Genomic DNA, 16,586 nt, shown 5'->3' on the forward strand with positions numbered 1-16,586 from the left:
TTCTTTTGCAATGAGTGCACACCAAAGTCTTCATATTCTTCCACGTTCCTCCACTGATGGGTCCTCTACTGCTTGCATTCATAGATGCAGAGGATGCAGTGAAATAGTGGTGGTGTGAATTTTCTTTTACTTTTCAACTTGCATGAGAATCCCATATGCACGATTCATAGAGGGTTGGGGCTGCATCATCAAAATGTTACTTCTGATCATATCATAATTAGGATTAAGGCCAACAAGGAACTGAATTAGCCTTTGATCCTCATCTCTTTTAGCAAAAGAATGAGCGGCCCCATAAGTGCATGAAGAAATGGTATTAATTGCATTCAACTCGTCCCAATTCGACTTCATCTTAGCAAAATAAGTAGAAATATCATTACTACCTTGAGTGATTTGGCAAAGGTTCTTTTGCAAGTGATAAATCTTAGCACCATTTGCCTTACCATAATGAGATTTAAAAGACTCGGAGCAATTCAGCATACAAAACACTATCACGAATATCATGATTGAGAGTGTTAAGAATCCATGATATCACCAAATCATTGCAACGTTTCCAATAAGCAAGATGTGGTTGATTAACCGACATGGTTACAGTGTTGTTGATGAAACCGAGCTTGTTTTTAGCTGAAAGAGCAATCGCCATTGCTCCTTTTCAAGCTCCAAAACCATTATCGTCAAAGAATTTGGAAATGAGGATCATACCGGGATGATCAGAAAGATGAAGATAAAGAGGATTCGAGGAATCAATGGTCATATTTTGAACAACAGAACTTAGAAAACACAGCAAAACGAAGCAAACGCACGAAAGAATGAGCAAAAGGAACTTATGCGTCGTATATGTGTTATACAGCGTATAACATATACGCTGACAAAATAAACTTATGCGACGTATATTTCTTAATGGTGTATAAGATATATGTTGACGACTGATACGATGGATCAAAGAATGAAAAAATGACAAAAATTTGAGAGAAAATGAATGAGAAATGATCTGAAACTTTGAGAAAAAGTTTAGAACCAGAACATGACATGTTGAGAAATTTTGACGACGTTTGAATGGATAAAAAAAAATCTGAAATGAAGAAAAGAAGAAAGAAAAGAGATGAATTTGAGGATTTGAAGAAAGAAACAAGATCAATATCCGAAGAAACACAGGAACGGTGAAAAGAGGATGATCAAAAGATTAAGAAGAAACAGCTGATGAAGAGAGAAAACCGGTGAATTGTGAAAAAACCGATTGAAACGAAGAGCAGGACTAACAACTTTGCTCTGATACCATGTAATCTTTGAAAACGATAACACGGGAATGAATCAAGAAATGAAGAATGGAAGATTTGTTTTTTATTTCAAAATAAAAAATTACACAAACAAGAAAAAAGAAACCTATAATATATATGAAAACATATACGGGTGCATATGTTATACGGCGTGTTATACGCCGTATAACATATATTGCATATATGTTTGTAACGTATAACATATACGTTCACATGGATAGCTACAAGTTTGACCAGTAGTTGTACGTTGACCAACATTGGTCAACTATGAAGCTGCGGTGGTTAACGCGAAGCCTTTGGGGGCATTTGAATAGCATTGTAGATATCATACATATACAATGTGGTGTCGGTCAACGGCGGGTCAATGTTGGTCAACACCTGATAAGATTTGCTTGACGAATTTGATGGTTTTGGTAGTTAAACCTAGTTATTTGTGAACCATTGCAACTCTTCATGAGTGGTTACTAGCTTATGGATCTAGGGTTTTAGGAAATATTTAAGGGGTATTATTTATTCTACGGAAATTAAATAACAAAGTTTATTTGAATATTACTTTATCTATTATTTCTAAAAGTCGGACGTTACAAAACATATATCTTTTTTATTCCAACAATCCTCCACAAAAAGATAGTCACACCAATTCAAAATATTGTGATCATATATGGAGTTTGTTTTATACATAAGTGTTAATATCTTACGATTTGAATTAACAGGTAGTGGAGTGAGGCAACATTAGAATTTCATTAAGTGAATAACTCTTGAACTTAATGAATTCAGATGAGACCCCCACAGCACGTACCAAACCCAGTGTTCTATTCAATCTTCGCGGTACTACAACAAATTATGTGACCATTTACGAACCTTGGAACTCATGAGTGATCTAAAGTGATAGCCCATATCTCTTATAGAAAGCGAAAGCGGCCGCACCTTCACACTCACATAAGTGATTTCAATTAAAAGCCTACCTCATACATAGAGTAACCCAAACTTTGGTTATGAAATCATTAAGAACATAAGAATGTTCAACCTCTACACATTTTTGGTGAATTCATCAAGTTCGTCTCAAAGAACCACCTCATTAGGTTATGAATTCATTATGAGATAATTCTCAACCTTTATTTAAAACACTACATTTCGCCATAGGGATGAGAATGTAGTGTAAATTAGGATTCATATGGTTTCGTTTGACCACTGTGGGTGCCCACCATACGATCCTCCTTATTGGGCTTAAGCCCCATCCCTCTCGACGTTGATAAGACCAAACCTTTAGTCAATGATTTAGTTAATAGATCTGCCAAATATCTTTCAGATCTCACAAATTCCAAAGCCATGACACCGGCTTTCACATATGTTTTACCGAACCATGTCTTAGCCGTATGTGCCTTTTCTTTCCATTATACACATCATTCTTGGTGACACCTATAGTGGCCTGTGAATCACAATGAATAGGAATAGGAGTTACCTCCCTTCCCCATTGTTGAATATCTCCTAATAAATTTCTTAACCATTCTGCTTCTTGTCTTGCTAACTCAAGAGCCATAAATTCAGACTCCATAGTGGAGCGTGCAATACTTGTTTGTTTAGAAGATTTCCATGAAATTGCACCACCTCCTAACATAAACACATACCCACTAGTAGAACTTACTTCATCATTATCAGAGACCTAATTAGCATCACAATATCCTTCTAACAAGGCAGGAAATTTATTATAATAACTTAAGTCTATAGTACCTTTAAGATACCTTAATAATCGATGAAAGGCATCCCAATGTTCCTTACTAGGATTATGTGTATAACGACTGAGTCTACTAAATGTATAAGCTATGTCTAGTCGAGTGCGGTTCATTAAAAACATAACACTTCCTATGATCCTTGCATATTCATGTTGTGATACACCTTCACTTTTATTCTTTTTAAGGTGTACACTAGGATCATAAGGAGTTTTTACGGGTTTTACATCAAAATAACCAAACTTTTTAAGTACATGTTCAACATAGTGTGATTGATTTAAAGAAATAACATGTTGATTTCTTTTTATTTTAATTCCTAGAATTACATCAGCCTCACCCATGCATTTCATCTCAAATTTAGATGATGAAAAAGATTTGGTTTTATTGAAATCATTTACATTAGCACCAAAAATCAACATATCATCCACATATAAACATATAATGACATATCCTGATTCAAATTGTTTAGAGTATAAACGCGAATCAGAATTATTCACCAAATAACTATCCATTTTAAGGAATTATCTAATTTTTCATACCATTTTTAGGTAATTGTTTCAACCCGTATAAAGATTTTTTAAGTTTACATACTTTATTCTTTTGACCTGAAACAATAAAACCCTCGGGTTGTAACATATAGATCTCCTCATCTAAATCATCATTTAAAAAAGCTGTTTTAACATCCATTTGATGACCTAATAGTTGTGATCTTAGTTACCGGAGAATATGTGACAAAATAATCAATTCCTTCTTTTTGAGTAAACCCTCTAATTACAAGTTTAGCCTTGTATTTATCAATAGTTCCATCAGGTCTTAGTTTTTTTCTTAAAAATCCATTTACTAGTAATGGGCTTAGTCCCTTTAGGCAATTCAATTAATTCTCAAGTATTATTAAATAATATAGAATCTAGTTCACTTTTAATTGCCTCTTTCCACAAACTAGCATCAACAGAAGTTACAGCTTCTTGATAAGTTTTAGGATCATTTTCAATCAGGTATACAGAACAAATTCCTTATTTAGCATATCAATCTGAAAGTTTTCAATTACAAAAGTCATAACAAATCTGGTTCATAACTAGTCTGAGTTATACACATCTTACTCCTTCTAGGCTCAATATTATCAATAATCTCACTAATTGAACTAGAAGATGGTTTATCAGCAGACAACATAGCATTAGATAACACAATATCTTTACATCTTTTCAAGGAAAATTTCATTTTCAAAAAATTCAGCATCTCTAGATTCAATAATTGTTCTATCACTTAATAACATGAATCTATATGCGACACTATTTTGAGCATAACCAAAAAATATCGAATCTATAGTTTTAGATCCAATATTGGTTCTTTTAAAATCAGGCAATCCAACTTTAGCCAAACACCCCCACACTTTAATAAATTTTAAATTAGGAGCATAACCTTTCCATAGTTCATATGGTGATTTATCTTTTCCTTAATGTGGAACTCTATTAATTACATGACAAGCAGATAAAACAGATCCCCCCCCCACATGTTATCAGATAACCCCGAACTTAAAAGCATAGCATTCATCATATTTTTAAGGGTTCTGTTTTTTCGTTCGGCTATACCATTCTGTTTAGGAACATAAGGTGCACTAAACTCATGTATAATACCATTTTGTTCACAAAATTCTTTAAAAGTGTTAGTAATATATTCACCACCTATATCAGATCTTAACCTTTTGATTTTTCTATCAAGTTGGTTTTCAACTTCAAATTTATAAATCATAAACGTTTTGTCGGCCTCATCTTTAGATCTTAAGAGATAAACTTTAGTATATCTTGAATAATCATCAATAAAAGCCATATAATAATGTTTACCTCCTTTATTAGTTGTATTTTTAAAATCAGCTAAATCTTAAAGAATAAGTTCTAGCACATCAGTACTCCTGCTAGTAACCTTTTTAAAAGATTTTTTTAGCATGTTTGGCTTCTACACATACATGGTACACTTAACCTTTTCACACATATTACTAACATGAATCGTGCCCGCATTTTTAAGTTTTTAATAGATGAAAATCCAACATAACCTAATATAGCATGCCACATATCAGCAGACTCAACAATATAAGCAAAACTAGATGCATTATCAGAAACATTAACGTGTTCATCACAAATAATCCACCGCTAAGACAGGCCTTCCAAACAAAGTTGCCATTCTTGGAAATAATAATTTTATCAGATTCTATTACTTGTTTCAGGCCAACTTTGTTGAGAACTACCCCAGATACTATATTCCTACGAAGAGAAGGAACATATAAAACATCAGATAAAACTAAAGTTTTTCCAGAAGTAAGTTTTAGAAGAACCTTCCCATTGCCGTGAACTCCAGCCGTGTCCCTTGTTCCCATCTAAACCGGTTCACCAAAATTCAACCATCTCATCATTATTATTATTGTTGTTATTGTTATGTATCTTCAAAAATTTTGGTTTATAATTTCTAACCTGCAACTCAGTCAAAGCATCGGTTTCCTGCCTGCTTAAAATTCTACAATTCCGTCCCAATACTTCATGTCTAGCGTATCCTAGAAAATAAAACTTATCTACATTAAATTTGAAAAAGGAAAAAGTATTGTGCTTGATGTCAACCATCAAATGCGTACCTGTCAATTCTAGGAAAGCGCCACTTGCATACACGATCGGGATATCAGTTTTATGTGGATCCGTCCTACACGATGCATAACGATTAGAAACTAACTATGTTTGTATGAATGTGTAAAACACTAAAAAGAAGGAGATTACTCACAAGGCAAAGCTTTGTTTTATTCTACCAAGAGATATATTTAACGATGCACTAACACCACTCATGTACGTTGAGCAGCATCTCGTTTCTGAAACTAATCTGCCCGTTAACTGGCTATAGTGTGTCAGCAAGTAAAGTATGTTGTACATGGCATTGTTGGCTCCTTGTCTTTCCAAATCACTCACCTTCCACGCCGTCTCGGTAGTTTCTATATCACACAAACTCGTCTATATCTAAACATTGAATTTACAAATAAACTCGGATACTAAAACACATTAATTAGTAATTCCATCAAGGAATTAATCGGGCCAACAATACAATAAATTTGTAAGCCAAACTGATATTGTAAGATCATACAAGTCTAAAACAATCTACATAAGCCGAAAAGGCGTTTAAAAGTCCAAACCTGCATCAGCTGCCAAGTCCAAATTGGGAACACGGGTCAACTCAGCGACGGTATCAGAACACACCTCCCTTCTACAAAAGCCAAGAACCGCAGCATCGGTCTCGCACAAACTGACCCTGGAAACTCACTCCCAGACCGCCTCGGCTTAGGCATAATAGGAACTTAACCATCAACAAAGTGGATGAACCTCCCATCTTCCTTGCAGAAAACAGGAAACATATGAAACAGTATCCAATAAGGCGTCCCGTTTTTTTGATAGTTCAATAAGGTAACTTGTATGGCCCTCTCTTCCCTAACGGCGTGCTGAATCTCCATAACCGATTTGCGGCTGGTCCTAACCCCTTGAAACATCCTGCCGTTGTTCCCGATAACCTCGTGGGTGGAATACCCGGACATTTTTAACAATTCTCTGGAAGCGAAAACAATCGGGTGGGCCGGGAGGGAGGGGTCGGTTATGGTGACCACTTCTTGAAAATTAGACATTAAAAACTCTTGTTGTTGCAATAGTGCCTTGAAGCCCCAGAGTCTAAGATCCATTTGGTTTTGCTTTCCACTAAATTTAGTTCAATCACAACAGCAATTACTTCTTCATTTTCAGCAACATTTAGTTGAGCATCTTGATATTTCCTTTCATGACATTAATAAGCTTTGTGACCAGTTTTCCTACATAGATAGCATTGAGACGGTATTTTCTTGAATTTTCCATCATTTTTTGAAATCCCAAGCTTCCCTTTTCCTTTCTCATAATTTTTAAAGTTGTTATTTTTCTTGTCTTTCCCCTTATACTTATTACCCTTTTCAGTTCCTGAGGACTTAATAAGATTAGCATTAGAAGTATTTAAAGAAATGTTGGAAAGCTTATCTTTGAGTCGATTAGTCTCTTCCATTTGCATATGACCAATTAGTTCTTGCAAAGACATGTCTTTTCTCTTGTGTTTAAGATAATTTCTGTAATCACTCTAGGATGGAGGAAATTTCTCTAACAGAACATTTGCTTGTAAGACTTCACACATCTTCATTCCTTCAGATAAAATAGCAGCCTGAAGATTTTCATAATCGTGCACTTGATCCATTATTGACCGATCATCAGTAATTTGGAATTGCAACCAATTCCCTACCACATATTTTTTCTTTCCCGCATCATCAGACCCGTATCTTTTATTCAATGTATCCCAAATATCCTTTTTAGATTTGTATTCAATAAACAAGTCAAATAAATTGTTGGTTATTTGATTTAATAAATGACCACGAACAACCTTGTTATCCTTCTCATATTTTTTAACAGTTTCTGTTGAAGACATGGATGAAGAAGAAGCAATAATCTGAATAGGGGCTGATTGAACTAATATTTGGATGGATCTTCAAGCAAAACATAATCTACATCCAAATGCTCGAAAAAGATTAACATCATTTGAGACCAATGACGGTAATTGGTTCCGTCTAATGGTTCGAGTTTCGACAAATTAGGAGTAATTTTTGACAAATTTATAATCTCTAATTGGGTGATTTGAAATCAAAATCGCTTTTAAATTGTTGGAGGAATCTGCCAAACAATTGAATAAACGAAAGCAATAATAAAATTGAACCTGTGTCGTGTGTAATCAAACTGCTTTAAAAGCGATTTGAGCACTACCGGGGTACAAATAGACGTTGCCAATTGCTCTTCAAGGTTAGTACAGAGATGAATTGAACTATTCTTGTGTACTTAAGAAGAAATCAATGATGAAGATTGAATGAACGTATGATCAGAGTGTTCAGGATGATGGTTAATCTATTAGGGTTAATATTAACTAGGCTATTGACCCGTGTACGACACAGGTGGAAATATATAAATCGTCTAACAAACACATAATTTAAATGGCAAGATAATTTGTAGAATATTTTTTGGGACGACAACATGATATTTATTACGTACGTAATTTAAATACACAAATAAATGTAATGTAAAATCATATAAACATGAAAAAACCTATAAAAACATATATATTCACAAATAATGTGGTAACAAATATTGCAAACATGTAATATAGAACTTAAGGACTTCACATAAGAAATTATATTGTCAAAAAATAACTGAAACTTATCATTTCAGTCATCCTTACGAAGCACCATGCTGGAAAATACATACACGTTATATAAAATTTATAATGTAATTGGATTTAGGCGAATTGGCTAAGTATTTTTAATGGACCCAAAAAATATTGCCAATTGTACTGAGGAACGTAAACTAATGCGGTGTTAATATCTGTAAAAAGTAATATATTTTTAAAAATTCATAACTTCAATAGAAATATCTAAACAATATACTTTAAAATTTTAATAGGTAGTATTCATCACATTCACTTAAAGAATATAATTGGATTTAGGTTTGTGACATTATTACATCTTATGCTGCACTTTTATTTATTACAAGTTAATAAAAACAACCGAAGTTGAATTTCGGCATTAAGTGTTAAAATGTATTTAAAATATGTTATAAATCAACATTAAAAAGGACGGTTACAACATATTTCATTATGTTAGGTTACTTATTTTGACTAATTATGTATGCTACATTTTGTAAAATTGATAGTACATACAAAAATCAGTTGTTATTTGACTATACAGTATATATATATATATATATATATATATATATATATATATATATATATATTTATATATATATAGGCTAAGTATAAAATGAAAACCCATTTGAGTTGTGAAAACTCTAGAAACCCATTCTCAATCACATGTTTTTAATTAATGTTTATATCTTGTGGTCAATAATTAAAGTGAATAAAAAATGTAAATATAAATATAACTTTTTCTCTCTCCTGAAAACATATATAAAAATTAGTAAAAAAATGTTAAAAAATATTAAAACATTTTTTTTTGATGTTTCGATGTTTTGTATTAAATGTTACAACATATATTACATGTAACAAAAAAAAAAGAAAAACAATGTGACATAGGGTTTTCGCGGGTTTTCACAACTCAAGTGGGTTTTCATTTTAACCTTACCATATATATATATATATATATATATATATATATATATATATATATATATATATATATATATTATTTCCTACAGTCACACATTTACTATTTATCAATGTTTAAATCTTCCTACATAATATACAACTAACCATTGCACAAGCATTATATATACATTTAAAAGGTAAACAGTAAAGTTTTTTTTCTTATAATTTTATCACAATAGTTTCAAATAATTACCTTTTTAGCCTCTCAACTTTTGTTACAAACTTTGTTTATTAGACTTTTGGCATAAATGTTTTTACACAAATATTTTTTGACCCCTCAACTTAATTTCATATATTTACCTTTTGACCCATCAACTTTGGTAATGAAACTTTTGTCACAAAAATTTCACCATAACAATAGAACCGATATCAACCGACTTCTTGCCACTTGCCCATCACAAAACGTGATAGCTTTTAAAGATGCAACGCATTTAATCCGATTGGCCGCAGCGTGCGGGGTAGAAATACTTGTTTATGTTTATAGTATATTGTATCCTTTGACGTAAGCTTTAACATAAAGCTAATAGCATAACAAAATAAATTTAAATATATGCTACTATATTAAAGTGTTATAAATAAATATATTACTCAGTGGTTCTCCTGATGTTGATAGTACAATTTGATGAAAAAAAATTATTATATAACATTTGAAGGGTAAATAAAAAATATTAAAATGACTAATCGTTTGAATTACTCCTTTTATTGAAAGAGGTTGATTGAACAAAATTATGTTTCTTTGATTTTGAAGACATTTGTAATATAATATAATAAGGTTAACATATGAAAATGAGAAACACAATAAATGTTGACAGAAAAAAACGTATATGGCATGTTGTCTTATTTTCTTGATTTAATGAAGGATTTTAATACACGAAATATAACAATTAATTAGTAAAACGGGACAACAGATAGTATTAAGTTTAATCACAATTGTGGCTTTTCTATTGGATGTTCATAATGTAATTGAAAAAACATGGAAATTACAAATATTACCGGAAAAGATGAATAACATACATTAGTCTACTGGATATGAAGAATAACGGTTAACTTCAAACAAGATAGAGGATTATAAAATCGTTAATGTAAAAGTGTCTAATCCATGAACATTGTGCGTTGAATGTATATAAACAAATGTGTAAAGTTAAATAGGATTCAACTTTTCACATGTAAATTAGGAGTTACTATTCTATTTAATATCATAATCATTAACATTAATATATTAATTGAATTGTTTACTTTTGAATAATATTATGTATTTTTGAATTATTTAATTATCTAGAAAATTTGAGAAAGCTTAGTATGTATAGAAACTATAGTAATGCACCAATAGGTAGATGTCATATGTTTAAAAGCCTGCTGCTTTAATAGTATAGGTATATATACATTAATTCATATTTAATAATATTAAACATATATCTTTTTTATTCCAACATTATCATCATATACTTGTGTTATTATGTCTGTTTAAGAGCATTCTCGTTCCACCCTCTATCTCTAAACCAAAAATTACATTAAAACTTACTACATTTTCTCTCTTTATTTTAATTAAATAATACTTTTTATACCTTTTATCATTACCTTTTCTCTTTCCTTCACTCACAACCACTTTCAAAATATATTAAAAAATTATAGAGGGTGAACAGTAACTTTTCAAATATACAGAAAAATCACTACTTTTTCTAAAATATAAAAACTCTTCACTCACAACACCCTGAATCACTCTTTAAATTATAAAAACACCCCTCACATCAAATGAGGGGTTGAACGAGAATGCTCTAACTTCCTAATATAGTTAGGTAAATCATTTAACATATTGTCTATCAACCCGAATTTAGTTTGCCATTCATTTGAATTTTAGTTTGTTGTTGAATCAAAATAACAACCAATAATATTAGTTTGAAGTTATGTCTCCTAATCAGATTAAGATAGACACCATCCACTAATCATTTGTAATAAGGATAATCTAAATCTCTTTTTCAACGCTAAGTCGGTACCCACCTTCACCGATGTATCTGTTCGTCAGTATAAAAGTCATTTGTTTTGTAACATGATCTGAGCCTTTAGCACTGCTAGAAAGTTGGATCATTTCATACACAAGTATTCGTTAGAAATTCCTAGAAAAATTGATGACCCTTTCCCATATTTTTTCAACTTCGGTTGTCATTTGGTCGCTAATTTAGCATTTTCAAATGTGTTGGAATTTCGCCGGAAATAGGTCTCAGTTCTCAACCTATCATCTTTCCATGAAAGATTTCCTAGAAAATGGTTCTCTTTCTAGTATTGTTGGTGATGTACCATTACTTTTCATAACATGCTTGTCATGGAAAAATTTTCAAAATATTCCATTTTTAAAAAGAGATTCCAAATATATTCATTCAAAATTCAAATTCCCCATTTGTTCGTTTATTAACTCATCTTCAGTTCTACGTGAGAAAATCGAGACGATATGTTCTTAACTCGCTGCCTCTCTGTCATATTAGCTCATAACCCGCCGCCTCCCTGACATGTTAGCTCAAAACCTATCATCTCCGCCCATGTTACCTCAAAACTCGTCATCTCCCTGTTGTGTTAGCTAAAAAACAATTCTACCTTATCTTTACTAAAAACATGAAGCCAGAACTTAATTAAAAAATATTTGAATATTTTAAATTTTATTGGTTTTTAAGTTCTTGTATATTAGATTTTGGATGATAATATGATTTATAAAACTCATGTATGCCATCAAATCATTTTATGTGTAACTTGTTTAGATATAATTTTTTAAATAATAAGATATATTAATATTAGATTTAATTTTTTAGCTAACACAACGGGAAGGCGACGGATTTTGAGCTAACATGAAGGGGATACGATAGGTTTTGAGCTAACATGGAGGGGAGACGACGGGTTATAAGCTAATATGACGGGGAGGCAGCGAGTTAAGAAACATGTCATCTCGATTTTCTAACGTAGAGGCCGACGAGTTAGTTAAGGGACAAATAGGGAATTCGATTTTTGAAGGGACATATTTGGAATCTCTCTCTAAAAATGAGATATTTTGGGAATTTTCCCTTACAAGAATGGCTACCCAAAATTACACCAATATCTACAAAGAAAATAATGAGGATGATATGACAGTCTCATATTCCTCATTGGCTAATTTTTTCTGCTCAAATTCTTAATAACTTATTATAGACATTCTAAAAACTTTCCAAATAAATAAAGATTATATATTCTAAAATTGAACAATTCCTAATAAAACAAATAATGTTTTGTAATTTACATGAAAAAATATAAAACTAAAAATGGAATTGAAATATTTAGCAAATCTCAAGTTTAATTTATAATATATATTATAATGTCATGTATAATAATATAAAAAGAATGTACCAACAACAACAACAACAACAATAATAATACAAATAATAATAATATTATGATTTCTTAGATTACGTGTTCATTAAAAAATTAAATTACTCTTCTTAATATCTTGACTTTTTTAAATATCTATATTTTGTAGCATAGCAACAAAAATATATATACATATATGTTTTCTAATTTTAAAAACATTTTCATATGTAAAAAACGGATTTAAATTACAAAAGAAAAAAATGAATTTAATGGATTTGTGACATTAATAGCTAATCAACCCAATATTTATTTAATATAACAAAATCAGAATTGTTTTTACATACTCTTCTTTTATCCGCCTTAAATATATAAATATACAATTTTAATTGAGAATATTACTATTTCAATTGATCAATGTCTTCTGGATTATGTTACGTGTATCACACCTTCATTATTGTAATTTTTCCTATTCAAGTCTCTTCTTTTGATTTATTATGCAATCAAACATTCCAACAGAAATCAATGTTTCAATGGACTCACAATTAACTTCTTTTGTTTTCAAACTTTTACAAACTTGTAAAACTTTAACGCCATAGTGGCATCGGCCGCGGGTGAGCTCTTTTATTTGTAACTTTTTACTAAATTGATAAAAAAATAATAATAAATGGTCATATGTTTTAATTATGTCTTATGGTTTGCAATAATAAGTAAAAACGCGAAGGTGTTGAGCGTGACAATTGGGGTACTGTCACTGATGAGATTGAAGTGTAATTAATTACAAATTTGAAACATATAAACTTGTCACATCTTGTAAGTCAACTTCATGCATTCATATATTGTTTTAATATTGAACTTTATATTTGTATTACTTACATCTTATTTTATTAACAACACATAACAAATAAAATGTATGCTTAACAACAAGCCCAATGTCAGAGAAAATGCATTGTGGTTAGGATCATAGTTCTTTTGATGACTTATTTTATTTAACAGAAGGTTTACTTTTGAGAGACTAACTATATATAAAGAAAATCTACTTTACTTTCATACTTATGACAATTTCCTTCAAGAAGTTACCAAGTAATCCTTTTTGCTTTTCTCAAATTTGTAAATTCAAAACTTCTTAGTACTTGTAGTATATGTATTCAAATATATTTGCAATTCATTTTACCTAATTATGTTATTATGTTTAGCATTTAGTTTTTTTTATTTTAAATAATTCATTATATTAATTTGCATATTGACAAATCTCGTGTCATATACGGGTTCTAAAGCTAGTAAATATAATATATTTGTTTACTCAATAACCATAACTTATTCAAAGACGAAAAGAACATAAAAAGGTAATATGTTGATCTCAGTAATTCCTAACAAAGTAATCTGATTACCATTAGTTATCAATCGTACAACTTGAATCACGTCTTGTACATATTAACTAGAATGAACGGCCGTTATGACTTCTAAATACTCTTTAACGAAACTTTGACTTACATTATGGAAAAGTCAAGAATGTAGGATATTGTCAAAGCATAGTAATTATATTTTGGTTTCTCTCGAAGTGTCATAATGATCTTGTAACGTAATACCACTTTAAACTCATTCTCATATTATTAATTTTAATTATTGTTATAGTTTTGTTTCACATTTATTCAACACCCCTAATTAATTAATAATTAATTATGATTGTTTTGCTATTGATCTATAAATCCATATTTCCATCTTCATTTCTCTTCCATCAAAAGCTTCCCAACTTTCCTGATTATATTCATAGCTGTCATCCTATAATTTTCTTCTGTTTTCGCTAATCAACGATTGCATTCGAGATTATGAATCATGAAGAAGATAGATGCAATACAACACTTGGTCTTGGGATTGGAGTAGGGATCACAAGTGAGAAGCAATCAAATAATAAGAAGAGAGGGTTTTGGTTGGATCTTTCATTGCCTCTTCATCCAAAGATTGAAGCCAATGATCATGATATTCATAAGAATGATGATCAGAAAGATGATCAAGATTCTTTAAGTTCTAAAACTGTTGATGATCAAGGTGTAATTAGCAATGCAAATGTTTGTAATAACAACGATGGATCAAGAAAGAAGCTAAAACTCACAACGGAGCAAACTACGCTGCTTGAAGATGAATTCAATATCCATAGCACCCTTAACACAGTATGTTTTCCTAAATATAATTTGAAACAAACATGGTGACGGCATGAATCATAGGAAGTGTTAGATGTTTTTCTTATTTTTATTTATTTATTTTTAAATAAAATTTTGTTTTTGTTCAATTTATAATTAGTAGTATAATAAAATATGCTTTCGTTTTCCATTCAATATGCTAGATAAAAAATAATTTGGTGATGGGTGATTGCAGGGCCAGAAACAAGAACTAGCAAAGAAGTTGAATCTTCTTCCTCGGCAGATCGAAGTTTGGTTCCAAAATAGAAGAGCAAGGTTTACTTTTTATATATGCACGCATACACACACATTCATTGAATTAGAAACATTATCTTACAGAAAAAGACTTAAATTAAACATGTTTCATAGACGTAGAACTGTTAAAATATGTAGCAGTTGGTGATCAAACCCCACATGGTTCGTTTTTCTGTGTCTAAAACGAAATCTAAAATAAAATTCTATTTAGTAATATATTTCTTTTAAATCTTAACACGTGAGGATATATATGATAAACATACATTATTTTTTTTTTCATACGATTTATAAAAGGCACACGATCACATATAGTATAGTTGGCATGAGTTTTTGGGTAAAGAAACCATTTCAAGGTGCTTCACTCTTTTTATCAAAAGACCGAAAATAAAATGAAATTAACCCCTAAAAGTTAAGGGCCGGTTAAATACGGGGCACCAAGTTTCACCTTATTTTTTGATCATCATGGAAATATAATACGTTCATATGGCACATTTCTAGCTATGAAATTCTGCACAGGTTCCAATTTCTAACTAGTTCCCTACAGCAAAAGCAAAACTCATGTAATTCTGAAACTGATTAATATTAATCGAATGTATAACAACATTAATTTAATCATTTAGAAAATTCAACTCCTTTGAACTTTTTAACATATCTCTCAGGGATTCACATATTCAAGATGCATTTTCACATCATAATCTATCTATTTTGTTATTCATCAAATTAATACTATCCGCTTATCTAGTAAACAAATAATTTCTTGTTTAAAAAAATTCGATTTATAATCTATGATCATTTATACAGGACAAAGTTGAAGCAAATCGAAAACGAATGTGAGTTGTTAAAGAAATGCTGTGAAACTCTTAACGACGAAAATCGTAGACTGAAGAAAGAGTTGCATGAAGCTCGCTGTTCAATAAAATCTGGTCATCATCAGCTGGCCCAACAAGCGCCGCTACCTTTCTTCATGCCAACGATGCATCATCATCGTCATCCCTGCAACGATATTAGAAAAACCAGTGGAGACAGCATGGACCAGATGCGTGATAATAGTAAGAAAATGAATGCTGCAGCTGCTAAATTGTTGTAGGATAAAATATATACAACGGCTTTGATTGTTATTAATAATTAAGTAGGGTTGCTTTAGGGTGTTAGGCAATCCCTAATTAACTAATTAATAAATTACCCATGATTATGTTGCCAGCCAACCCTACAAAATTAGGGTTTAAGATCGATTTGAATATATAAAGTTATAAATCATAATGATGAAGATATCATGAGGTTCATTGCTAAGTACCTGGTTTTTTATTGTTCGGTTGAGACTTTTAACACTAATGTAATTGAGGATGAAACATTATAGACACACTTCTTCGTTGCATCAAATTAATGTCCTTTAAGTACATATACAGTACTACTCTTATTAATGTGTTTATGTATATGTGTGTATCGATGCGCATAGAAGGATGCACAATTATTAGTGTATGTGTTGAAAAGGTATTTTAAGGACCCTTACGTTATCTATCATATAAATTTAACTAAAATCACACGTATTTCAATATGTTTTCAGATTTGTTTTTAAAAGATAGATACTATGTTGATAGTATTTTGTTAACAACTACGGATCTATA

General features: G+C 31.0%; 2 protein-coding genes and 1 pseudogene across 3 annotated transcripts; 1 reads left to right on the forward strand and 2 right to left on the reverse strand.

Moving 5' to 3' along the window:
• Nucleotides 1–126: 126 nt before the first annotated feature.
• Nucleotides 127–640, reverse strand: LOC143585895 (uncharacterized). The gene is made up of 2 exons (XM_077067571.1): nucleotides 533–640; nucleotides 127–435 (listed from the first exon to the last, which is right to left on the reverse strand). Exons 1-2 carry the CDS (start codon nucleotides 638–640, stop codon nucleotides 127–129), a joined length of 417 nt encoding a protein of 138 aa, XP_076923686.1.
• Nucleotides 641–2,616: 1,976 nt separating this feature from the next.
• LOC143585896 (protein TWIN LOV 1-like) lies at nucleotides 2,617–6,710 on the reverse strand (annotated as a pseudogene). Its single transcript, XR_013144612.1, has 5 exons — nucleotides 6,174–6,710; nucleotides 5,771–5,975; nucleotides 5,628–5,692; nucleotides 5,401–5,549; nucleotides 2,617–2,937 (listed from the first exon to the last, which is right to left on the reverse strand). The product of XR_013144612.1 is annotated as a protein TWIN LOV 1-like (transcript).
• Nucleotides 6,711–13,991: 7,281 nt separating this feature from the next.
• Nucleotides 13,992–16,048, forward strand: LOC143585899 (uncharacterized). Its single transcript, XM_077067574.1, has 3 exons — nucleotides 13,992–14,697; nucleotides 14,903–14,982; nucleotides 15,763–16,048. The coding sequence occupies exons 1-3, from the start codon at nucleotides 14,356–14,358 to the stop codon at nucleotides 16,046–16,048; spliced, it is 708 nt and encodes a 235-aa protein (XP_076923689.1). The 5' UTR covers nucleotides 13,992–14,355.
• Nucleotides 16,049–16,586: the final 538 nt, after the last annotated feature.

This window comes from Bidens hawaiensis, unplaced genomic scaffold (assembly GCF_021521415.1).
Source record: "Bidens hawaiensis isolate Kalapana, Puna unplaced genomic scaffold, B.hawaiensis_p1.1 tig00034208_1, whole genome shotgun sequence".
In the NCBI taxonomy this organism is placed as follows: Eukaryota; Viridiplantae; Streptophyta; class Magnoliopsida; order Asterales; family Asteraceae; genus Bidens; species Bidens hawaiensis.

Coding starts and splice junctions, on each gene's coding strand:
- LOC143585895 (XM_077067571.1), bottom strand. CDS start 640: ATGGCGATTGCTCTTTCAGCTAAAAACAAGCTCGGTTTCATCAACAAC. Junction 436..532: donor GGAAACGTTGCAATGATTTG/GTGATATCATGG, acceptor CATTATGGTAAG/GCAAATGGTGCTAAGATTTA.
- LOC143585899 (XM_077067574.1), top strand. CDS start 14,356: ATGAATCATGAAGAAGATAGATGCAATACAACACTTGGTCTTGGGATT. Junction 14,698..14,902: donor TCCATAGCACCCTTAACACA/GTATGTTTTCCT, acceptor GGGTGATTGCAG/GGCCAGAAACAAGAACTAGC. Junction 14,983..15,762: donor TTCCAAAATAGAAGAGCAAG/GTTTACTTTTTA, acceptor TCATTTATACAG/GACAAAGTTGAAGCAAATCG.